The sequence below is a fragment of the Arctopsyche grandis genome, chromosome 5 (assembly GCF_051622035.1).
Source record: "Arctopsyche grandis isolate Sample6627 chromosome 5, ASM5162203v2, whole genome shotgun sequence".
In the NCBI taxonomy this organism is placed as follows: Eukaryota; Metazoa; Arthropoda; class Insecta; order Trichoptera; family Hydropsychidae; genus Arctopsyche; species Arctopsyche grandis.
This window is the reverse complement of record NC_135359.1, coordinates 12,171,805-12,198,825: the sequence shown is the minus strand read 5'-3', so window position 1 is coordinate 12,198,825 and position 27,021 is coordinate 12,171,805. Positions and strand designations below refer to the sequence as shown.

Genomic DNA, 27,021 nt, shown 5'->3' with positions numbered 1-27,021 from the left:
GAGTTTGTACTGCGCGGAAACACAGCTCTACTCAAGTGCATAGTGCCTTCTTTTGTAGCCGACTTTGTACATATCGTTAGCTGGCATACGAATGATGGTGCAATATTTTTACCCAATATTACAGATTCCAATCATGGTAACTAAAATAAGGTCTCCAATAATTTTGAATCCACGTGCTATTCACTCCTCCGTACATTTCCCATTTTCGAATTTGCAATCCCAGTTTCACAATTTTTGAAAATCTATATGATTTTATTTCCATGGTATTTTAATGTGTATAGTAATAGTTTTTTCGTTTACTTCAAATTTGTTATAGTTGTACACCAAACGTATGAACCGCGAGTAATTGATATCGAGTATGTTCTCCGTGGAAACACTGCTATTATTAAATGTCTGATACCTTCATTCGTAGCCGATTACGTACAAGTTTTAGAATGGATCATGGATAATGGTGAATCCTATAGACCTTCTTTTTCCAATGAAAATGATTCATTCAGTAATGGTAAAAATTAAAAAGTGGTTTTTAAAAATTTTCCGACCATCATTATTATAGTCCTTCCTTATATTTTATCCATTTCATTTGCAGGAATTGATATTGTTGCAGTTCACAATTTAATTTTTTCGAATTTGCTACAATAATTTCAGAAAATCTATATGATTTTATTTTTTTAGTATTTTAACTTGTATACTGAGCAATAAATAATAGTATTTTCGTGTACTATAAATTTGTTATAGTCGTACATCAATCATACGAACCGCGAGTTATTGATGAATATGTACTCCGTGGAAATACAGCCATTGTTAAATGTTTGATCCCCTCGTTCGTAGCCGATTACGTGCTGGTTTTAGAATGGATCATGAATGATGGTACATCCTATAGGCCTTCTATTGCCGATGAAAATGAATCACTTAATAATGGTAAAAAATGCAACATCAATTTTTAAAATCTTCCAACCATCATTGCAATAGTCCTTCCTCATATTTTATCCATTTCGTTTACAGGAATTAACTTTGATGCAGAAACTAGGTTAACTTTCATACCCCGAATGTACTCATTTTTAACCGCAACAAGCACTAAGTTTTTCTTCATATATCCCTTTCAGCTGTAAATCAGTATTACGAACCACAAGTATATGACCTGTTCGTTATAAAGGGAAATGCTGCTGTTTTCAAATGCCACATCCCATCTTTCGTTTCCGATCACGTGGAAATTACTTCTTGGCATGATACAGACAAAGGGGAATATTTACATGATTCAGCTTATGGTATTGTACCAATGTTATCTATCCTTTCAAATCCTATTTTACGTCCTGGAATCCATTTTTCTCTAATCCTCACAACACAAATACGTTGAATTTCACAACCGACTGCTGGCGACAATGTTTTTCTCCACACTGCCGTTTATATTATCTAGTGTTTCAATCATATATTTATTATATATATGAGTGGGCTTTCGATAGCCATATCCACCGTACCGAAAACAGATTTAATTTGCGAGTACATTTTTTATGTTCTGAATCATGTGTTTTCAGTCGTTGCCCAGTCTTATGCAGTGAGCATTATGGAAGAGTATGTGTTACGTGGTAATGCGGCCATCTTGAAATGTCATATTCCGAGTTTTGTTGCTGACTATGTTGGAGTTATGTCCTGGTTAATATTTGAGGAAGGCGACAAGAAGGAAATAACATCAGAACTTTTATCTGATCCAAATGGTAGATGCGCTCAGTTCTGAAGTACCTATATTTTTCTTTTCGTAACAATTCTCCATTCCTTAATCGATTGAGTGCTGTTTGCCATTTTTAAAACAAATCGTCACCACAAAATAAAATTAGAGACTATTCATTGTTTGATTTTATTGATTATTTGAAATTAATGTGGGCACAAAATTTGTAAACATTTTATATTAGGTGTTTTGATTTTAGGATTCATCTTATTTTTTGTTTTACATTAACCCATTATAATTTAATATCCTGTGTTTCCATGAGCTTCACGGCTTACCTTTCACTTAATTATCCTTCTTCATTTATTTATAAGCTATATTTAATGATAATATATTTAAAGAAGGCCGTCAAATGTTTTCGTTTCTAAAAATTTATAGTATTTTGTTTATTTTTTACATTAAAATTTTTTTAGTATCATGAAAGAAAATTCCAAAAATTTAACATATATTCGGTACTCTCTTTAAGTATATGCACATACATACATATGTATGTTCAACCCATTTTAACTTCAATTATTAATATTAAATAAATTATTTCTTACATAATATATTGATGCTGTTTTTTTATTTAATGAATTAATTACTACAACATGAACCTTTTTAAATGTTTTAAATGAACCTTTTTGAATCTATCTGAAAATATTTACAATATAATAATGAAATTGTATCTAGTTGAATGCATAGTAAATTTATAAAAACATTTTATTTTATCATCTTTTCTTATGAAGTTGAAATGGAATTAGTACGTACATATGAATGTATATTATTAATTTTTTTAAAAGTTAAATATACACATATAATGGAGGAATTGAAACTATTTAGTTAATTTTTTTAATGGAATATCGTGCAATATTTGATTAGATTTACTACATACATGATTTTGACTAAAAGTTTTCATTTACTCTATTATATTCTTTATTTCATACGCTTATAATGGAATCTCTCAATATAATTAAATTAATATACAAAGTCTAGTTGAGTAAAAATCACAAATTCAAAAACACTTTATGTAGATTGCAAATTAATTTTTTATTAATTATAAATTTGAATTTGTATGATTTGAATATGTGTATATTAATCATATTCCTCGTGTACCTAGTTACTTTATCTACATATGTACGTAGTAACAGTAGATGAAGTTTTGTGATCATGCGAAAATTCGAACTCGAGATCACTGATCACGTTTACATGATATATGTAGTTTTTTACTTCATCTCAATTCGTCATATACCTACATACATATTTCTAAGAGATTTCATTGTACATGTATGTATAATATATACAAAGCATGTGTTTTTAGAAGTACATATCTAACAATTTTTATAAAACATTTTAAAAATGTCTATCTTAACTTCATATAAAAATCACACAATGAGCTATATAATATAACAAAATTATTTGAAATTAATTAAATAAATATAATATTTAGTGCTTCTTTAAACATACGCTTTAAATTGTAATTTTAAATTATAATCATTTTAGTGAGTGAACTCTAAATTAATTTAGATTGTTTTAAAATCACAAATTATACTTATCACAAACTATAAATTATTCACATAATATCAGTGATTAATATAAAAAATACTAATTGCTTATTTTTTATTCTTAAAATCATCTAAAAAATTGAGTACTTTTAATGATCATTTGCTTGGAAGTTCACTAAAAATAATGATTTAAACATATTTAGGAGTGTGTTTATAGTTACAAAATTGATTTTCATTTTCCTTGTCATACATACATATGTATGTATTTTAAAACTAAAAGTTTATAAATTTTGAGCTTATAAAGTTATTTTAAATTCATAATATTTGTTAAATTTTGCTATTTGCTACTATTGACTCCTGAATTTGTTTTCTTATTCTAGATTAACATTGAATTGTAAAAAAATTACATATTATAACATTTCTTATTTGTGTTATTTAGATGGCAAATATCTTGTACTCCCATCTGGAGAATTACATATCAGAGATGTAGGACCTGAGGATGGTTATAAATCTTACCAATGCAGAACCCGTCATCGTTTGACTGGAGAAACTAGACTTAGCGCTACCAAAGGAAGACTCGTTATCACTGGTAAGCATTTTATAATTTGATATACATATTGAGTTTGAAGTAAACTGATCATTATTCAATCAACGATAACAATAAAATTCTTAAAATAATTACTTAATAATTTTTTTTTCTCTTTTCGTGATGCTTTAATTGTTTAATGTACTTTTTACTGTATATTTTGAGATTTTCATATCTGGCTTTCAAACAATTACAAAATATAAAATATTTATACTTCAATTTGCCTTATTATGTAAAATTTTTAATTTTTATAATCAAAATGATCATTTTGCTTCTGTATTTATTAAATGAATTTATGATTCTGAAAATTAATCAATAAATAATATAAAAAATAATTTTGTTCTTGAATTATGTCATTGATTCATTTAATAAATTTACTTGAACTACATATATGTATTTCATTCAATCTGAATTGGGAAAAAATGTAAATGTCTCGTACCGAATGTCACGAGTTTATCCATTTTTTTACGCATTTATTAATTAAATTATTACAGATGAAATTTAGTAAAATTTAAATGTAAACAAGGTAGTTTATTTATATACAGGTTTGTCATAAAAATAAAATATTTTTCACAGTGATGCAGATATTGTATAAAGATTTTATACAATATTTTTTTTATTTGTTTGAATTAAATGTATTTTTTTAATACTACAAATGAGTACATTTACATTTTTCAATTCCCTTATAATTATAAATATAATTCATTTAATGTTACTTCATACACACATACATTCATCTGTATATTGAAAAACATGATTAAACTTACACCTGGCAATTAGAATTATAAAATCTTTTTCAAAAAATCTTAATATTTTATGGCTAGCCTTTAGTGCTAAAATTCAATTAAAAATCAAAACTAAAAATTTTCTAACATTGAATTTTTATCTATTATATGCATAAATAAACTAAAAGCATAGACCGATAAAATATTTAATTTTGTGATGCTAAAAATATTTATAATATAAAGTTTTTGTTTTTGAATACAAAATATATCTCAATAATTCTCAAATAATTATTGTGTTAAAATGCAAAAGTAGCACAAGTGTGTGTATGTGTGTATGTATGTAAATATTTTAATTGTTTTCATAGGTTTGAAAATATTTTAAAACTTTTTGATACATTATTATATTTAAAAAAAAAAATAGTAATAAGTGAGTATTACCTATGTATACGTTTTAATTTTCAACCCTAAGAAACATTTGCTAATTGATAAACATTGCCTGAATGTTGGGATAGGGTACCCTGCAAAGTTGACACATAATAGAATGATAAAATTTTGGGCTTTGGACAAAATGTTATTTAAACATACAAAGGCAATCAATCCTTTCTTCTCAGTAAAATAATTCCACATCCTTGCATATCCCATACCTTTAAAGCTAATAAAAACACAAATTCAGGTAAGATTTTGCTACTCGTTTGTAAATCTTCCGTATACAAGGTAAGCCAATTTATACATAAATTTTTCTGAAATGAACATTGCTTTCTCTAAACGCAGAACCCGTGGGAAGAGTTTCACCAAAATTTCCAAATTCTCTAACTACAAGTGGATTTCGTGCTGACATTGGTAATAGCATCACAATGTTGTGCCCAGCACAGGCATATCCAGTGCCAATGTCTCGGTAAGTCTTAGTTATAATAGTAAAAATTATGGATCATGGCACATCTTCATTCCGTTTATGTCAACTAATAGGTGGGTACTTTTTCAATCAAATTAAAGAACACATTTCAAACTGTTTTTTATGTCTTTCTCTACAGAACCAGTTGGAAGAGTTCCCCCGAAGTTCGCATCAATCCTTACAGGAACGATGTTTAACACTCAGCTAAATGATTCCTTTACATTGCAATGTCCCGCACAAGCCTATCCCATACCAGCATTCAGGTAGATAGTCGAGCAATATTTTTATTTTTTAAATTAACATAATAATTGCGTGTTATTTTTAAAATATATATGGACTGGTACTGATAAAAATGCCTTATAAAATTATTCTATCCTATATACTTATATATTTTTAAAACATCTCAATTACAATTATTTTTTAATGGGGGGGGGGGGGGTTATTTATTTATTTTGTGTTAACTGCAATTTTATGAAGTATACCGTATACCAACATTTAGGTAAAAAATGAAAAAAATAATTATTAAGGTCTATAAAATTGTTTCAATAGAACCAATTGGCAGAGTACCTCCGAAATTTGCTTCTATTTTAAAAACTAGTGGATTTGATATTCATAAAGAAAGTAGTTTGAGCATACAGTGTCCTGCCCAAGCTTATCCCATACCAGCTTTCAGGTAATGGTCAACCTATTTAACTTTTCTATTAAATGGCCATTTTTTACATTGGTTAGGCAACATTAAAACAAAACTTATACAACATTAACATACATATTAATTTATTTTTCATACATTTTGACTCAAGAATTTTTCCACAAATAAAACCTTACAAACTAATCTCTTTCCAAAACAATAAAATTTAATTTTAGAACCAGTTAGTCAAGTATCACCCAAATTTCCAACTGGTGATACGAGTAGAGCTTTTCGAACTTTTGAAGGTGATAGTTCTACACTTTTATGTTCAGCACAGGCTTTTCCACCTCCACTTTTTAGGTACTTTTATATACATACATAAATGTATTTTATTATTATTTATTTTATAATCTTGACCTCTGTTACATGGAAAGTTTATTATTGCACAGTACAGTTCAGTTACCAAAATTAATGTCAAAAAAATATGCTTAAAAAATTTATTTTCATAAATAATTGAAAATCAGCGATAGTAAAATTTCCATTTACTTTGGTTCTATGCGTTGATTGGTAAGTATTTTTTATATTTATAATAATCTCGATACAACCGGGCAACAAGTTTATGGTTAAAAGGTATGTTAATACACATTATGTAGGTATATGTATGAATTATTATTATGAGCTATGTATCTTAAAAATAGGAGTTACATATATTATATTAAATTGTATTATATATGTGTGTTTTTTTTGATCAAATCGAAATAATGCGTCTATTAGATTTTTGTAAAAATTATGCTATTAATCCCAAGTTAATATAATTATTTCTGTAAAATCGTTCTTTGACTGTTTTTTATGGTCCATATTTATAGAATTTATCTTTGGATTTTATTTTCAATTATTTATGATCGATGTGTACATATATTTCTTGTACTACGGGTGACCATTGATAGGCATAAATAATATAATATAATATAATATATTTCAATATAAAAAGTTTTATGTAAAGGCTTTTTAATCATTTAAATATAAAACATTTAAAATCATTATGTATATTGTATGTATGTGTACATTGATGCTCATTCAACGATTGTTTAAATTTAATAATATTTATTTAGAACCCGTTGGAAGAGTGCCCCCGAAATTTTCTTCAGTGAGCAAAACCAATGCCTATGATTTGATATTATACCACAATATAAGTCTTTTGTGTCCTGCGCAGGCGTATCCAGTGCCAATGGTTAGGTAAATTTTGCCATTTTTTGTCCCTATTTAAAAAATGTCTTTCTCAGAGCCAATTGGTCGTGTTCCTCCAAAATTTCCCAGTGGAGACAAAAGTCGAACTTTTGAAAGTTTTTTAAACAGTGATGTAACTTTACTCTGTCCATCACAAGCCTATCCCGTTCCAGCATTCAGGTAGCTTAAACATTTTTTTTTTAACTTCCCTACTTTATTTTATATGCAGAGCCTATCAGCAGTACTGCACCTAAAATTGCTTCAAAGATTATCGACTTAATCGATTGTTCTATTTATTCTCCCACAACGTTATTGTGTCCTGCTCAAGCTTATCCTACACCACTATTCAGGTAAACGTATGCGTTTGTATGTTTAAAGTAATATTTTATTAAATTAAATGTATGATAGAAGGTCTTGAAATCTCCTCATCGTTGTCTTATTGAAAACAAATTAAGGTATGTTTTATTGTTATATTTAGAGCCTGTTGGTTCTAAATCGCCAACATTTGCCACGGACTTCAAATTGGCATGGTTTGTGAAGAATGTAAACCATGACTTTGCACTTTTATGTCCGGCTCAAGCATATCCTGTTCCATTATTCAGGTAATTTTAAAATTCAATTCATTTTTGGGACTTTTTCCTAAAAATAGATAAACTTCCTTGCCTCTTTAAAAAGATATTTAAAAACGAATATATTTTTCACACTAATTATTTTTATTGTTTATATTATGACTATCAGTTAGTCGACAAATCTTCTGGTATAATACATATTTATAAAAAAATGTTATTTCAGAACCGATTGGTTTTAAATCGCCAACATTTTCAACTGATAATAAGCTTGCATGGTTTGTACGAAATGAAAACCAAGATTTTGCCTTACTTTGTCCTGCTCAGGGTTTCCCCGTTCCATTATTTAGGTAATTTTTTTTTATTAAAACAATTATATGCATGTACTCTTTTTCGCAAATGCTATGAACATTAAAGTTACATATATGTATTCCGATGATAGAATTAGCGATTAATATAAATACTTTATGTGCATTTACATGCAATTCACGCATGCATATTATTTTGAAACAGAACCAGTTGGATCAAAATCACCAACTTTTTCAACTGATGTGAAATTTTCTGGAATCACGAGAAATCAAGGCCAAAATTTCGCTTTATTGTGTCAAGCCCAAGCATTTCCTGTACCTTTATTCAGGTTGGTTTACCAAAGGAAATGTGTGTTATGTTTTTATTTTCTTTAATGCGTATTTAATTCTTGGTTATAACTATTCGTATATTAAATAATAGAAACGCTCATATTATTAATTTTATTATTCCTAATTCTATTATGGTAATTATTAGAACCAGTTGGTGGCAAAGGTCCAATTTTTCCCAGCGATACAAAACGCTCATGGATTGAACGTCATTCTCAACTGCCACTCGCTTTATTTTGTCCGGCTCAGGGATATCCCGTCCCATTATTCAGGTAATGGAATTTTCCAATGTGTATTAAAAAAAGAAACTTAATTTTAGAACCTATAAGTGCCAAAGCTCCCAGTTTTGCATCGGAATTTAAGAGTACTGCCCTTACTAAAGAATATGGTTATAGCTTTGTCTTACTTTGTCAAGCGCAGGCGTACCCCGTACCCTCTTTTAGGTGAGTGTATGTTCGTTAATATAAAATCACATGTATAAATAATGTCTTCATATATAGAACCTATATCCGCAAAAGCCCCATCATTTCCAAATACTGCTACCACATATGGGCAAAAAGTTAATGCATATAAAGGAGTAGTGCTTTTGTGTCAAGCTCAGGGTTTCCCACAACCGCTATTTAGGTCCGTTGAATTTAAAATTCTTTTTAACTGTTAGCATTATTTACTGTTAGTATTTAATTTATTATTGTGATTTTTTTTTACTATTTATCAATGGATGTTCTTAGAACCAGTCGGTGTGAAGGCACCCACGTTTTCTTCTGATTCTAAGGGTAGTATATTTGTGCGTGATGAAGGACAAAGTTTTGCTCTTCTTTGTCAAGCGCAAGCTCTTCCAATACCGATATCCCGGTAAGAATATTTTCATAAGAATATATATTTGTATTTTCATTGTTACATTTTACTAAAAAAAAAAAAACGGCAGCTCAATAATAAGGTCTGTATATTTCTATTTTGTAAACTTATATATATTGAAACGACATCAGTGCCTTCATAAAAAAGCTAAGTGAAATCGTACTACATACATATTTGCATGATAAATTAATTTTATTGTTAGTTGAAAATTCGTTGTACATAAGTGTTTAACATGGTTCTACATTAAAGACGTAAGTACGTTTAAAAATATCCAAACTATCATCATATCAACTACATACGTATATCCCTGAATTGATTGCATTTTAAAATAGGCCAAATTTAATTCCTCCAATCCAATTTCACAATATGTATTGTACATATCGTATAAATTCATTGATATATAATATCAAAATTCACTTCTTTAAGAGATTTATATTTGATTTTCATGTAGAACCAGTTGGATCTAAGGCACCTACATTTTCCACCGATTCTTCCTTATCGCGAATTAAACGTTCTGAAAGTCAGAGCTTTGCCCTTCTGTGTCCTGCACAAGCATTTCCTGTTCCCATATTCAGGCAAGTTCACACTGTTTGCTTAAACTTATGATTATATGTAACACTTATATATTTAAGAGCCCATTGGTGTTAAAATGCCCACATTTTCGTCCGAGTCGATGGGTAGCATTTTTCGAAAGTCTCTTGGTCAAAGTTTTAGTCTTCTGTGTCAAGCACAAGGATATCCGTGTCCAATATTTAGGCAAGTAGCTTATTTTGTAATTACTATTGATTTAAATCTATGTATATTGACAATGTAAGGGTCACTATTATGTAATATCCTATACTCGCAGTATAAACTGTTGTATATTTTTATATAGAGCCTGTAGGATCAAAAGCACCTACATTCTCTACTGATGCGAAAAGTATCACATTTGTGCGAGAGATCCACTCAGGTTTTGGTTTGTTGTGTCAAGCTCAAGGGTTTCCTGTACCATTAGTCAGGCAAGTTAGATTTTATGAATCCTTTGTTTTGTTTTTCTGTACGACTTAAAATTATTATATTGTAACTATAGAACCAGTTGGTGCTAAAGCTCCTGCATTTTCGAGCGATTCAAAGAGTAGCACATTTGTACGACCTATAGGACAAGGATTTGGTTTATTGTGTCAAGCTCAAGCGTTTCCTGTTCCTCTATTCAGGCAATAGATCTTTTACTTGTTTTTCTGCATAGTTACATTTTTATATTTTGGGCAATTTAGAACCTATTAGTGGAACATCCCCAAAAGTTCCGACAACTGTAAAATCTTGGAATACCATAGCACTAGAAAGAGAGGGTCTCGCTATGCTTTGCCCAGCTCAAGCATACCCGGTACCTATGTTCAGGTTCGTAAATATTATACATACATATGTGTATAGCTGTAGTATTTATTTTTGTAGAATTTCGGTTTTACAAACTTAATTTTTATTATAGATCTTGTAAAATTTCATTTTCATATGGTTATAGTTTTTTTGATAGACATAAAATAATCGATCAAGGAAAATTTTATTCATCATTTTGTAAAGCAATAGATACAGGATACCCTTGAATATTGTAAATAAGTAATTTTTCGTACAAAATTCAAATATTTTAAATTTAATATGTTAAAAACTATCCACAGACATATATTAATAATTTAACATTCTCAAATTGTGTTTTAAAATGGTCAGATATATGTTTTTACAGAACCGACTAATAACATTGCACCTAAAAAACATGGAGAAAATTTCCAAGGCTGGAAAATTTCTGACATTTTAATTGGAGGAAATGTTTTCCTTACATGTGATGTGGTCAGTTACCCTGCACCTGTCTTTAGGTTTGTTTGGATTCATTTAACATACAATTTGTATGTAATTTAGAATTTTATTCATTCAAGATAGCTACTACAAATTGTTTAAAATGTTTTGGTATTACTGAAAGCTTTTATTTAAAAAAAAATTGGTTATCCTTCTCACAATGGATTCATAGGCTGTTAATCATTAGTTTGTAGTTCTTTACTAGAGTAGTTATTTGATTATTAAAGAGAATAAAACATACATAAAGTCGATGTTCTATTTTTTATTGAAAGGTAAGTTTTTGGTTGTAGGAAAATACATATATGTTGTGAGTGAATGAATGTACATATACATATTATTGATTAATGCATAAACCCGATAGAAATTCGAAAGTTATTGTACTATTTTAATTTTAAAGGTATCACACGCATTCATCTTTTCATTTGAATTTTCCATTTCAAATTGATTCATTTAAGTTTTATGTACTCTTAGATATACATAAATTAAATAAAAATGTGTGGTGTGTTGCAGACCACTATCTTGTGATATGATGAAGGCGTGGTGATCTACCTACACTAGAGAGTATAGATTGACGGCATGAGCTCACCCTTTGGTAAGTGCATGGGTGATGCTTATTAATTGTTTGTTGTTGCTTTTATCATTTACAGCTTAAAACCTAAAATTTTGTCATGTGTCGCTATAAAAAATAATTTAATTTTTATAGTAGGTACTTTTAATGAAATGTGGAAATTTATATTCATACAAGAATGTAAAATTTTGACACTGAAATAAAATCATGATGAGTACATGATGATGATCGATAATTTTATAGCAAATTAACAAACTTTATTAAAATGAAATTTCAAATTTATGAATCTAAAATTACATACATCTTTTGTATCATTATATAAATATCTTAATGTGTATATATTTCGTCGATATTTTAAATTAAAAATATCGAAATTTTTTTATTATATAGGAAGTATTTAAAACAGTATTGCCATTTAATTCATCAAAAGCTGTAGGTGAGTATGCATGTTGCTTTTATTATTACATTATTTTTTGCTTGTGAGATCAAATATACTTTTTTTTTTAAAAAAGTGTTCATCATTTTTAAAATGTAAGTAAAGTTTTTCAATATTTCTACTTGGATTTCAATGGCGTTAGATTCATTTGCAGTTTGAAAATGATTTTTGTCATAAATCTATCTTAACAAAATTGCTCAAAGGGAAAGGTATTAAATTAATATTATTTAATATGTTTTTATTTTATTTACAAACAAATTTTTCCCCCACCCATGGATCCATTTGTCTTTTTATTTATTTATTTGCCTTTTTTTATTTTGTCCAATATTTCATAATATTTGGTTCTATGTATGCTCTATTTTAGAATTCTAATGATATTAAACAGTCCATTTATTTCTTAGATATTGTTTTCTTTTATCTTGAAATATCCTATACGTCGATTTAAATTCCCTGCATTATTTTTCATAATAATACTTGAATATATCTGATTTTAAATTGAATATTTTGAATATTTATCAATGGGATATTTCTTGTCTATTAATAAAAATATGAATAATTTTGAAATTTTAAACTGAATACAGTCTGCTTTACAAAATGCTCTAACTGTTTATGTATATTCAAATAACAACATAACTCTTTTTTTATAATATCTCTTTTTGTAATTTTAAAATCTTTATTCTTGTCTCTTATTTAAAATACTGTAATAATGTAGAGCTCAGCATTTTGGGTTGCAGACTGTGTCTTTAAGTTTTATTTGTAATACTGAATGCAATTCTGTTTTGTTTCAGATGGTATAAATTTATTGAAGGAAGTTCTAGAAAACAACCAGTCACTCTGAACGATAGGGTTAAACAAGTATCTGGAACTCTTATCATTAAAGAAGCACTTGTTGAAGATTCTGGAAAATATTTATGCGTTGTGAATAACTCTGTTGGCGGTAAGAATCGGTTGATCAAATAGCATATCCATATGTACAGTATGTTTGTATGTACATTTATTTTAAATAATCCATTTTAATTTAGGTGAATCTGTTGAAACTGTCCTAACTGTAACTGCTCCTTTAAAGACTTCTATTGAACCCGCTACACAAACTGTAGATTTTGGCAGACCAGCATTGTTCACATGCCGTATTGAAGGAAATCCAATCAAGACTATTAACTGGTTGAAAGATGGAAAAGATTTTAACCATCATGATGCTATCCTCAGGTTATACTTGTTTAAATAAAGTTTTAATTTAAAATGTTCTCGTCTTTTAAAGTTATCTAATGGTTTTATTGTATAAGCATGTTGTTTATCGCTAATAAAATGTATATTTAACATTTCATTTTAATTTTTAATATTTCAGGATCGATTCTGTTAAAAAAGAAGATAAGGGAATGTACCAATGCTTTATTCGTAATGATCAAGAAAGTGCCGGTGCTAGTGCTGAGCTAAAACTCGGAGGCCGATGTGAGTTATTAATTTTAAATGTTTTATACCATTCTAATAGAAGGTTGGTTAAAATTATTAATAATTATTTGTAGTCGAACCACCACAAATCAGACACAGTTTTACTGAACAAACTTTGAATCCTGGACCCGCCGTCGTTTTGAAATGTATTGCATCTGGAAATCCTACACCTGAACTGTCATGGGAACTAGACGGAAAGAGACTACAAAATACAGAGAGATTCCAAGTTAGTCACTATTTGATTGTGCTTTTATTTAATGATAATTAATTAAATTATGTATTAGAAACGTTAAGCTATTTACATACTACCATTGAAATGGATAAATATCCAAACTTTCATACAAAGAAAAATTGAATGGTATTCTATTATTTTAAGGTTGGCCAATATGTAACTGTTGATGGAAATGTCGTATCACATTTGAATATTTCATCCATTCATACAAACGACGGAGGACTTTACAAGTGCATTGCAACCAGCAAGGTAAAAACATTTTTAAAATTAGCTTAATTTAATTTCAAACATTTTTTAGAAATAAAATTGAAATCAGTTTTAATATTTATGTGCATAAACCTAAAATGTACGTATACTAAATTTGGGCAAATTCAAACATCAGGTGGGAAGCGCATCACATTCAGCTCGAGTAAATGTTTATGGACTTCCATTTGTCAGACCCATGGATAAACACTCTATTGTTGCCGGAGACACACTCATCGTACATTGCCCAGTCGCTGGATACCCAATTGATTCCATTGTTTGGGAAAGAGAAACCCGAGTTCTGCCCATCAATAGAAAACAAAAAGTTTTCCCGAATGGAACCCTCGTCATTGAAAATGTTGAAAGATTGAGCGATGAAGCCACTTATACATGCGTAGCCAAGAATGCTCAAGGATATGCAGATAGGAAAACACTCGAAGTTAAAGTCATGGGTAAGTCGGAAACTATTTCATTGAACATTGTTTTCAACTAGGATGCTTGAATTTTTAAATTCATATTTTCTTAAATATACATACATGTGATTAATACATTTTTCAGACATATTTTTACGGCGTAGTGATAGTATTATATATAAAACCACAAATCTTAGTGATACATTTATAAAGTCATTCATCGTCAATCTTTTTTATTTTAAATTTTGATACATATGCGAATATTTAGTTGTTGGAATAGAACCGAAGTTCCAATTCAATTCAATAATTTTTGTGCTAAGATAGTTTTAATTTTAATAAAATTAATAATTCAAGCATCCTCGTTATTAAAATATTTTCTCTATTGCCATTTAATTAAAGCTCTTTACGTTCAGTTTTTGAACATAATATTAAAACTGAAATCAAATACACATGTCATTGTTAAATGTATGTACACATTTACATAATTTCATTCATAGCAAATTATCTAAATTAAATTAAATACAATCCTAGAAATAAATGTAGTTTTTGGTTTTGATTTCATTGCTTTCACATTGTTTATTTTGAATATACAAACTGCCAAAAATAGTTATATTTTCTGGCTGGTATACATATACATTTGTATGTATATATTATATATCGTTTAATTTCATTTAATAAATTTAAATACTGTGCGATATTTGCTATAAAACAGATAACTGAACATAAAGAGCTCCGATGATTAATTATGTTATTTCATCTTTGTTTATTATTGGTAATCATCTTATTTCATTTTCTAATATATTTATATATATAGATATGTATGTATACATATAATACATACATAATTAGCTTTCACTCAATTTCATAATATAATAATAATAAACAAAGATGATAAGACACTTGAAAACGTACAAGGAGACCAGATGCATTTAAATAAAACAGTATATTTTAAATATTAGTATTTTACTAATAAAAACAAATACATACTTTTCTTTACAAAAGCATGTGGTCTATTGTACGTTTTACATTGAAGATAAATAATCTTTTAAATTTTGAACATTTTCAACTTTATTTATTGACAAGTATGTATATTTTTCGTTTAAGAATTGTAAAAAGTTAAAAAAGAATTTTTTTGTATAATATAGTATTTATTAATTATAAATATATAACATGATGGTCATTTAAAAAAATATTTTGTATTTAAATTGAAATGTTTAATACTATTAGATTATTTATCTCGATTTTTTTTTGTCATATTTTATGTAAAATATCAGACGTCTAAATTTAATGCACAAATTTTTGATCATTAAACGATTTTTTTTTATTCAAATTATAATCAAGAAATACATGATACGATTTTGTTTATTGCTGTATAAAATGTTGACTGAATAATCAAATAAGACAATTATACTCATACGACTGGTAAAAAATGCTGTCTGATATTTTTCATTTTACTATTTTATGGAAATGTCATTTTTTATTTCAATTTTCAGGTATACCATTATATATTATTATATTTATGTGTGTAATTTCAATTTATTTGTTAGATATAAGTTCTTTTCAGGAAACAATAGTGCGATCCGGAATTCTTTAAACTTGCTTGTATGTACATATTAGGTTCCAACCATAGGTACATATAATGTAATACTATATTTATGGTGCATAAAATACATTTATTACCACTGATTTTACTATTTATATATGTTAAAAAAATAATGTGGGGTTATATTATACATAAGCGTATCGTTTAATTGATTTTCTTCTTGAAGATGTTTATTTTGTTTCAACTTTTGCGCAATTTAATGTGTCGTCACTATGATTTTATCATTTAATTCGTTACATAAAGTACCACCACAGATTTCGCCATTCGAATTTGGGTCCGAAACTGCCGATGCTGGTGATATGGCTTCAGTACAATGTGCCATTAACAAAGGCGATTTTCCTCTCGATATATTATGGAGTCTTAATGATAAAATAATCGATCCAAAAAATAATATTGGAATCTCGATAACCAAAGTGAATAGACAAATATCTGCCTTAAGTATTGATTCCGTTTCGGCTGAGCACAGAGGAAATTATGTCTGTACTGTTAGGAATAAAGCTGGGATTGCTAATCATACTGCCAAGTTATATGTTAATGGTAGAAACAGATTTTTATTTGATTTTTTAAGTAGTAAAAGTTATTTTGATTGCTATAAACTCCGATTATCCTATTCGTTGTTCCTTAAACTATACCTTTTTCATATGATGGTATATGTACTGTTAAATTATGGGTAATGCTTTAGCTGTGCAGTGTATGAATATTGATAGAAGTAGCGGTTTATCAAGGGTTTTAGAATATGCCCACACTTATTGGTGACTTTTAATTAATTATTATAAGAAAATTTGACAAATCGCCGAATTTCATCTATGCTAGATATTTACATTTAAATTAAATTTTTAATTTTTGTTGTGATTGTGATCAGTTGCTCCCCAAATTTCGCCGTTTAATTTTGGTGATGAAACACTGAACGCCGGAGATACGGTTTCTGTATTGTGTACAGTAAGTAAAGGCGACTTACCATTGGCAATTGACTGGAATTTTAATGATAAAGAAATTAGCTCCAAAAATGGAGTAACCATTAATAGAAGCGGAAAAAGAATATCCATGCTGAGCATAGATTCCATTCAAGCTACACATAAAGGAAGCTACACGTGTGTAGCTCGTAATATAGCTGGAACAGTTAATCACACCGCGAATCTTTTGGTTAACGGTAGACATCTCATGCAATTTAATTTTCTATCGTTTGTGTTTTTCCTTTTTATTATATTCTTCCTTTGCTATAAAATTTCCTTTAAATTATATATTGGATATTTGCAATTTTATTTAATTAGTTTATTACATAAATAAATATACACAATTTTAAAGCCTATATTTGTGAACATTTTTAAGGTTTAAGAAATTAAATTACTATTATTTAGTTAATATTAATATTATTTTTGTTTATCAAAGCTATGAAACAGAAGAATAAAAGAGGGATTTTTCTTGTAGAAAGAATTTTTTTGTCTTAAAGTAATTGATAATAGAAATAATCCATATTCTGCGGTGTAGAATCTATATTAATTCCAAATTTTATTTACTATATTTAAATAGTTGCTCCTCAAATTTCGCCTTTTACTTTTGGCGATGAGACTCTGAATGCTGGAGATACTGTTTCAATAACTTGTACAGTAAATAAAGGCGACTTTCCGTTGGCAATTGATTGGATTTTTAACGATAAAGAAGTTAGTTCTAAAAATGGAGTGACAATTAATAGAAGCGGAAAAAGAATATCAATGTTGAGCATTGATTCTATTCAAGCTACGCATAAAGGAAATTACACATGTGTAGCTCGTAATGAAGCAGGAACAGTTAATCACACCGCGAATCTTTTGGTTAATGGTAGACATCCCATGCAATTTAATTTTCTATCTTATGTGTTTTTCTTTTTTATTATATTCTTCCTTTGCTATACAATTTCCTTTAAATTATATATTGAATATTTGCAATTTTATTTACTTAGTTTATTACTAAAATAAATATACACAGTTTTGAAGCTTATATTTTTGAATGTTTTTAAGGTTTAAGAAATTAAATTAATATTTCTATTATTTTTATTTACTAAAGTTATGGAACAGAAAAATACGAAGAGGAATTTTTCTTGAAAAACGAATTTTGTTTTAAACTAATTGATAAAAATAACCCGTCTTTCTTGGTGTATAATTTATATTAATTCCTAATTTATTTGCTATATTAAATTAGTTGCTCCTCAAATATCGCCTTTTACTTTTGGCGATGAGATTCTGAACGCCGGAGATACTGTTTCTGTAACTTGTACAGTAAATAAAGGCGACTTACCGTTGGCAATTGATTGGATTTTTAATGATAAAGAAGTTAGTTCTAAAGATGGAGTGACAATTAACAGAAACACAAAAAGAATATCTATGTTGAGCATTGATTCTATTCAAGCTACGCACAAAGGAAATTACACATGTGTAGCTCGTAATGCAGCAGGAATAGTTAATCACACCGCTAACCTTCTTGTAAATGGTAGACATCCGATATAATTCCATTTTTTCTTTTAATTTTAGTTTATTTTACTTTTTCCTCTATCCAAAAAAAAAAACAAATCCTTTGAATAACATAAATTGCGTGGTTCGCTTTGATTATTTGGATTTTTTATCCTCCGAGTTCTTAAATAGTTAGATGTCGATTTACAATAGATATTTTAGTATAATTTTTCTTTCTAAAAATAGTCTCTCTTTCGGCATTAATCTTTCATTAATTAATTCACGATTTTATTTGCTATTTTGATTAGTTGCTCCCCAAATTTCGCCATTTAATTTTGGTGAAGATACTCTGAATGCTGGAGATACAGTTTCGGTAACATGTACTGTAAATAAGGGTGATTTGCCGTTGACAATTAATTGGAATTTCAATGGAAAAGAAATTGCTTCTAAAGATGGAATAACTATCAATAGAAATGGAAAAAGAATATCAGTATTGAGCATCGATTCTGTTCAAGCAGTAAATAAAGGAAATTATACATGTGCAGCCCGGAATGTGGCTGGAACAGTTGATCACACCGCCTTTCTTTTTATCAATGGTAGCCAATTAGATTTAGTTATTTGTATTTTATTTTATATTATATTTATTTCTTATTTAATTTGATCCTCACATACCCCATTTGATCAACTGCATATACCCAAATTTAATTGTGTGAAATAATATAGGATATTGTTCACAAAGTTATTTTATTGTTGCTTATATTATTTTGTTAGTTGCTCCTCAAATTTCGCCGTTTAATTTTGGTGATGAAACGCTGAATGCCGGAGATGCGGTTTCTTTGACCTGCACTGTAAATAAGGGCGACTTTCCGTTGACAATTTTTTGGAATTTCAATGGTGAAGAAGTTAATCCAAATAGTGGAATTATCATCAGTAGAACTGGACAGAGAATATCAGTATTGAGCATTGAGTCTGTTCAAGCTGTACATAAAGGAAATTATACATGTATAGCTCGCAACTCGGCGGGAAAATTTGATCACACTGCCTTTCTTTCTGTTAATGGTAGAAATTCAAATAGTATAGTTTTTTTAAATTTAAAATTTAATTCAAATAGTATAGTTTTTTTAAGATTTATTTTCGTATTATTTCCCATATTATGATTTTAATATATTATTCGTTTATTCCTAACAAGATAGAAATGTTAATCTATTCCTGTAAAACAATATAATTTTAATACTTATACAAATAAACCTTACACCCATATAGTTGCTCCTCAAATTTCACCATTTAATCTCGGTGATGAAACTTTAAATGCGGGAGATGCAGTTTCATTAATGTGCACTGCGTATAAAGGCGATCTTCCATTGACAATTTATTGGAAATTTAATGACGAGGAAATTAATACCCAAAATGGAATAGTTATAAATAGAAATGGGAAAAGAGTATCTGTTCTTAGCATCGAGTCTGTTCAAGCTATACATAAAGGAAATTATACATGTGTAGCCCATAATATAGCTGGAATAGATGATCAGACTGCCCATCTTAATGTTAATGGTAGACATTCCACATGCATTATGTAGTGCTCTTAATTTATATTCTTTTAAAAATTGTTATAATTTTCTACCTTTATAATGATTTTTAGTTCATCCTCAAAATTTATATTTCCATATATCATTTTTATTTTTAATTTGCGATTATTTTATATAATCTAATATACAATTACTTTCTTCTGGTTAGTTGGTCCTCAAATTACACCTTTCAATTTTGGAGAGGATATCCTCAATGCTGGAGACACTGTTTCTGTAATGTGCACTGTATATAAAGGTGACTTTCCATTAAAAATTTATTGGAATTTTAATGGCGAAGAAGTCAGTGCAAAAACTGGAGTCACGATCATTCAAACAGGAAAAAGAATATCTGTTTTGAGCATCGATTCTGTTCAAGCTTTGCACAAAGGAAACTATACTTGCATAGCTCGCAATTTAGCTGGAACTGTAGAGCACACTGCGATTCTCTTTATTAATGGTAGTCATTTAATTAAAACAATGAATTTGTACAGCTCTTAAATGCACTACATATATATCTTATTTATTCCATTTATAATGATTACTCCATGATATACACTATCCAAAAATTTCTTTCCAAAATCCAAGATTGTCATTAACTGTGTTATAATTTATGATTTACTGTATTTTAATTAGTTGCTCCTCAAATCACTCCTTTCAATTTTGGAGAAGATATCCTCAATGCTGGAGATACTGTTTCTGTTATGTGCACCGTATACAAAGGTGACTTTCCATTAAAAATTTATTGGAATTTTAATGGTGAAGAAGTTAGTGCAAAAAATGGAATAATACTCAGTAAAACGGGGCAGAGAATATCTGTTTTGAGCATTGAATCTGTACGAGCTATGCATAAAGGAAATTATACGTGCATAGCTCGTAATGTTGCAGGGACAGTTGAACATACCGCCACTCTCTTTATAAATGGTAGTCATTCAATTAAAATCACAAATTAGTACAGATTTTATAGTATACATATTTTATTATTCCTTATAGTATTATTATTTATCATTATTTTCATCTCCCTGTGTAAAAAAATATTATTTTAAGTTCCTGCTTATAATGTTGTACATAATCCGAAATTTTCTTTTCGATTAACACAATTTTCACTATTGTATAATAATTTATGATTTACTGTATTGTAATTAGTTGCTCCTCAAATCACGCCATTCAGTTTTGGCGATGATATCCTCAATGCTGGTGATGCGGTTTCTTTAACCTGCACTGTATATAAAGGTGACTTTCCATTAAAAGTTCATTGGAAATTTAATGGCGAAGAGGTCAGTGCCAAAAATGGAATAATACTCGGTAAAACAGGACAGAGAATGCACGCTTTGAGCATTGAATCCGTACAAGCTATACACAAAGGAAATTATACGTGCTACGCTCAAAATGTTGCAGGAACAGTTGAACATACCGCCACTCTTTTTATTAATGGTAGTCATACAATTCAAACAACAAGTTTTTATGGCTTTCTTATATTACTTATAATTTTTTATTTTAGTATTATGCCTTTCTTCCCCGTAAATTTAAAAAATGTATTTCATTTAATTATTAGTGCTCTATCGAAACTATCGAAATTTTTCTTCCTTAACATAATTTTCACTATTATGATTTACAATGTTTCATTGTATTGTAATTATGTAGTTGCTCCTCAAATTTCGCCATTCGATTTCGGCGATGAAACTTTAAATGCCGGAGACACCGTTTCTGTAATGTGCACTGTGAGTAAAGGCGACCTTCCGTTGACAATTCACTGGACCTTTAACGACAAAGAAGTTAGTTCTCAGAATGGAATAACCATCAATAGAAATGGAAAAAGAATATCAGTACTAAGCATTGATTCTGTTCAAGCAATACACAAAGGAAATTATACATGTGTAGCTCGTAATATGGCTGGAATGGTTGACCACACTGCTTATCTCTCTGTTAACGGTAGAAATTCGATTAGAATTATATATTTTTTAATTTATTAATTATTAATTTTATCTTCCTTTATTATTTATTAAGAAAAAATATTATTTTTATGTAATATTTGGTAATATGTAACTCCCTTCACTATATAGAACCGTACAATTGTAAAATTTCTTCTGCTATTTTAATTAATATATTTTTTACTATTGAAATCAGTTGCTCCCCTAATTTCACCGTTCGATTTCGGCGATCTACCACTTAATGCTGGAGACACAGCTTATTTAACGTGCATTGTTAGTAAAGGCGACTTACCAATAACATTTTATTGGAATTTTAATGGAAAGGAAATTCGTTCCAATAATGGAGATATTACTTACAGTAGAACTACAAACAGAATATCTATTTTGAGCATCGAGTCCATCCAGGCAACACATATAGGAAACTATTCCTGTGTAGCTCGTAATAAAGCTGGAGTAGTTGAACATGCTGCTTATCTTTTTGTTAATGGTAGAATTTAGATTTACAATATATATATACATACATAAATATATTTAATTAATATTATATGATTTTCTTAATTATTACATCTTTAAATTTGATTTTTTTCCTTTCCTGCATATTTTTAATCTCTGATTATGACACTTGTTTATGGATTTTTAAGTGACCCCTCAAATAATGCCATTTAATTTCGGCGAGGATCCGGTGAATGCAGGCGATATGACCTCCGTTCAATGCACTGTAAATAAAGGAGATTTTCCAATCACTATTGAATGGTACTTTAATAATATCAAGTTAGAGAAAATTTCATTTGGAATTTTAATTAGCATAACCAGTAAAAGAACCAGTACTCTAAGTATCGAATCAATAACAGCACAACATGGTGGTTTATTCACATGTGTTGCTTCAAATAAAGCCGGAACTACTAATCACACATCCGAATTAATTGTTAATGGTATTATTTGATCTTTATTTTGTTTTATATTAGATTTATAGTAGTTAAATATCATTTTAAATCCTTAATTGATACCTTTTACTTGCCTTTTCTTTCTGAATGTTAAATTTGAGACGGTCTAGGTTTCCCATCTCATACAAATATCGAAAACATGTGATATATGAGTATTTTCATTTCGGTTTCAAATGAGATTCTCATTTTTATTCTTTGATATGTTTATAAATTTAGTTTCCCCGCAAATTATGCCATTTGATTTCGGCGATGATCCCGTCAATGCGCTCGATATGGTGCTTGTTACTTGCACTGCCAGCAAGGGCGATCTTCCTTTGAATATAATTTGGCTTCTGCGAAATAAAGAAATTGTGTCAGGAGAAAAAGGTGTTATAATAACAACTTCGAAACGAACAAGTCAACTAACTATTGAATCTGTATCGTACGATAATCAAGGTTTATATACTTGTATTGTAAAAAACGAAGCTGGATCTGCTAGTCATTCAGCGGAACTTATTGTTAATGGTAAATCGATTGCACTTGCTTGATTTTTTTTAATCTAGAGTCTATTGATTGTGGGCTCTTCAATTTTTTAAATATGCTTTATATTTTTACTTCATAAATCAGTTTTGAAAATTATTTCTTATCTTTAATCAAGAAATTATTTTTATGTAATGATTTATGTATATTTTCCATTGTTATAATTATCCTTTCCTTATCCCTTAAATTTGTAAATATTTCTTAGGCGCTAATTAGATATATTTTATATGATTTACTTGTCAATAACAATGTTTGTTTGTTATAATTGATTTTGTCACTTTTAATATCTAAATGTTAATTATTTACTATAAATGTTCACAGTTGCCCCAATTATTTCACCTTTTGAATTTGATGAATCGGTTTATTATGGCGAGTCCGTACAAGTGACCTGTCATATCCCTAAAGGGGATACGCCTCTTAAAATATCATGGAATTTTCATGGGAGGGAAATGTCATCCCATCTTGGTATTTCAACTGCTAAGTTTGGCAGTCGCTCTTCTATTCTTGCTATATCATCAGCAATGGCTGGTCATAGTGGTAACTACACTTGCACAGCTAGCAATCCCGTCAGTACTGTCAGCTATACTGCCATCTTGAACGTTAAGGGTATATAAATGATGAGTTTTAAGTATTTATTGGGTTATTTGATTTGTTAACTTTTTATTTGTATTAACCTCTTTCCCTCTCCATTTCAAATGTCCTGTTCTTTTTAACAAATTCTTTAATCATTATTTTTATTAGCAATGCCGCACATAGTTCCATTTGATTTGGACGATGTAATTTATTCTGGAGAGTCAGTACAGCTTCAGTGCCACGTGTCGAAAGGCGATTTACCCCTTCATATATCATGGAATTTTCACGGACAAGAGTTGTCGTCTCATTTTGGTATCACTACCATGAAGGCCGGCGATAGAACATCTCTATTAAGCATATCGTCTGTGACGTCTCGTCACAGTGGAAATTATACTTGTATAGCTACCAACAAGGCTGGTGTTGCGACTCATGTGGCTACATTAAATGTCAAGGGTAGATGAAAATTTAGGGAACTACTATAATCTCAATCCTCATCCGCACTTGCACGCTTCTTTGATTAACACAAAATATTAATGTTTCTTTTATTATTTAATTTTATTGCTAATGCTTGTATCACAGTTGCACCTTACATCGTTCCATTTGAAGCTGATGGATCGGTGTTTGCCGGGGAATCAGTACAATTAAATTGTCACGTAACGAAAGGTGACTTGCCGTTAGACATATCTTGGAACTTTCACGGACGAGAAATGTCTTCTCATTTGGGCATGTCTACTACAAAAATAAATAATAGGACTTCTTTCTTGTCAATACCAACTGTTACTGCAAGTCACAGTGGCAATTACACATGTACTGCTAAAAATAAAGCCGGATTTATCAGCTATAGCACCTTATTGAATGTCAATGGTATTCATTCATGTGTTTATTTATCTGGAGAAATGTTTTTAGTTTGTTGATCTATGTTTTTTCTTGTGTTTTAATTTGCCAATTATTTTTTACACATTTTTTTATTATCTGCAGTTGCACCAAGTATAATACCGTTCGATATCGATCAGGCATTATTTTACGGAGAATCAGTCCAGTTAAATTGTCACGTTTCTAAAGGAGATATTCCTATCGAAATTTTTTGGAATTTCCACGGTTTGGAAAAGGCTTCCCATTTAGGAATAACAACAACAAAAATCGGGCCTAGGTCATCTATACTTAATATACCATCGATAACAGGAAATCATAATGGAAACTACACTTGCATCGCCAAAAACATTGCAGGAACAACTTCTTATTCTACAGTTTTAAAAGTCAATGGTTATACATAATACATGCGCATTTACAGTATACATATACATATCTACATGTATTTATTCTACATTATTTTCCCATTCGAGGATTCTAAATTATGTTGATCCATTTTTAATTTTTTAATTTTTTTTGTATCACCCAGTTGTACCTCATATTTTGCCGTTTGAAATTGACGAAACGGTTTTTGCCGGAGAATCAATTCAGTTCACATGTCACATAACAAAAGGAGACACACCTATCGATATATCATGGATTTTTCACGGACAAGATATGTCAACTCATCTCGGAATTACAACAACTAAAGTTGGTGATAGAACATCATTCTTAGCTATATCTTCAGTATTGGGAAGTCACAGCGGAAATTATACTTGTATTGCTAAAAATAAAGCAGGGGTTTCATCATATACAACGACTTTACGTATTAATGGTATTGATTTTCTGATTCACAAGTCAATAGTTTGGGTTTCTAAAACATCCTGTGTTGTAATCACCCTTTCCCGTGTTTTCCCAAAATCTTTGATGTTTTATTGACCGATACGTATGTTTATTTTCTTTAGTTACACCGCATATCATGCCATTTGAAATAGATCAGGCAGTTTTTGCCGGAGAGTCGATTCAATTCTCGTGTTACATAATAAAAGGAGATACACCTATTGATATATCATGGAGTTTTCACGGACAAGATATGTCGTCCCATCTTGGAATTACAACAACTAAAGTTGGTGATAGAACATCGCTCTTATCTATATCTTCTATAATGGGAAGTCATAGTGGAAATTATACTTGCGTTGCTAAAAATAAGGCGGGGGTTTCAACGTTAACAACAACATTGCGCGTGAATGGTATTGGTTTTCTGATTCGCAAGTCAATAGTTTTGGATTTCTAATATATCCTCTGTTGTAATCACCCTTCCTCGCTTCCCAAAATCTATACTGTATAATTGATCAATGCGTATGCTTGTTTCCATTAGTTATACCGCATATTATGCCACTTGAATTAGACCAGTCAGTTTTTGCCGGAGAATCAATTCAGTTCACATGCCATATAACAAAAGGAGATACACCTATCGATATATCATGGAGTTTTCATGGACAAGATATGTCGTCCCATCTCGGAATAACAACGACTAAAGTTGGTGATAGGACATCATTCTTAGCTATATCTTCCGTAATGGGAAGTCACAGTGGAAATTATACTTGTATTGCCAAAAATAAAGCAGGGGTTTCAACGTTAACAACAACATTACACGTTCATGGTATTGGTTTTTTGATTCACCAGTTGATAGTTTGGGTTTCTATACATCCCTTATTTGTAATCAATCACCCTTCCTCGCTTCCCGAAATCTGTAATGATAAATTTACCAATACATATGTTTGTTTTCATCAGTTAAACCGCATATTATGCCGTTTGAAATAGACGAGTCGGTTTTTTCTGGAGAATCTGTTCAGCTTACGTGTCACATAACGAAAGGAGACACACCTATTGATATTTCATGGAGTTTTCATGGACAAGAAATGTCAACCCATCTCGGAATTACAACAACTAAAGTCGGTGATAGAACATCGCTCTTAGCTATTTCTTCTATAATGGGAAGTCATAGTGGAAATTATACTTGTATTGCTAAAAATAAAGCGGGGGCGTCAACATTTACAACATCATTACTCGTGAATGGTATTGGTTTCCTGATTCACAATTGATAGTTTAGGTTCTAATATTATTA

General features: G+C 29.5%; 1 protein-coding gene across 1 annotated transcript in view; it reads left to right on the top strand.

The window, feature by feature from the left end:
* The window catches only part of Dscam1 (Down syndrome cell adhesion molecule 1), a 79,837-nt gene that overhangs the window by 23,636 nt on the left and 29,180 nt on the right, over window positions 1-27,021 (top strand). The window contains exons 5-13 of the mRNA XM_077430418.1: window positions 1,533-1,712; window positions 3,644-3,793; window positions 10,193-10,316; window positions 12,938-13,086; window positions 13,172-13,355; window positions 13,495-13,598; window positions 13,673-13,824; window positions 13,975-14,079; window positions 14,213-14,525. Of these exons, the coding sequence (XP_077286544.1) occupies window positions 1,533-1,712; window positions 3,644-3,793; window positions 10,193-10,316; window positions 12,938-13,086; window positions 13,172-13,355; window positions 13,495-13,598; window positions 13,673-13,824; window positions 13,975-14,079; window positions 14,213-14,525 (1,461 nt within the window). The remainder of the gene's footprint in view (window positions 1-1,532; window positions 1,713-3,643; window positions 3,794-10,192; window positions 10,317-12,937; window positions 13,087-13,171; window positions 13,356-13,494; window positions 13,599-13,672; window positions 13,825-13,974; window positions 14,080-14,212; window positions 14,526-27,021) is intronic.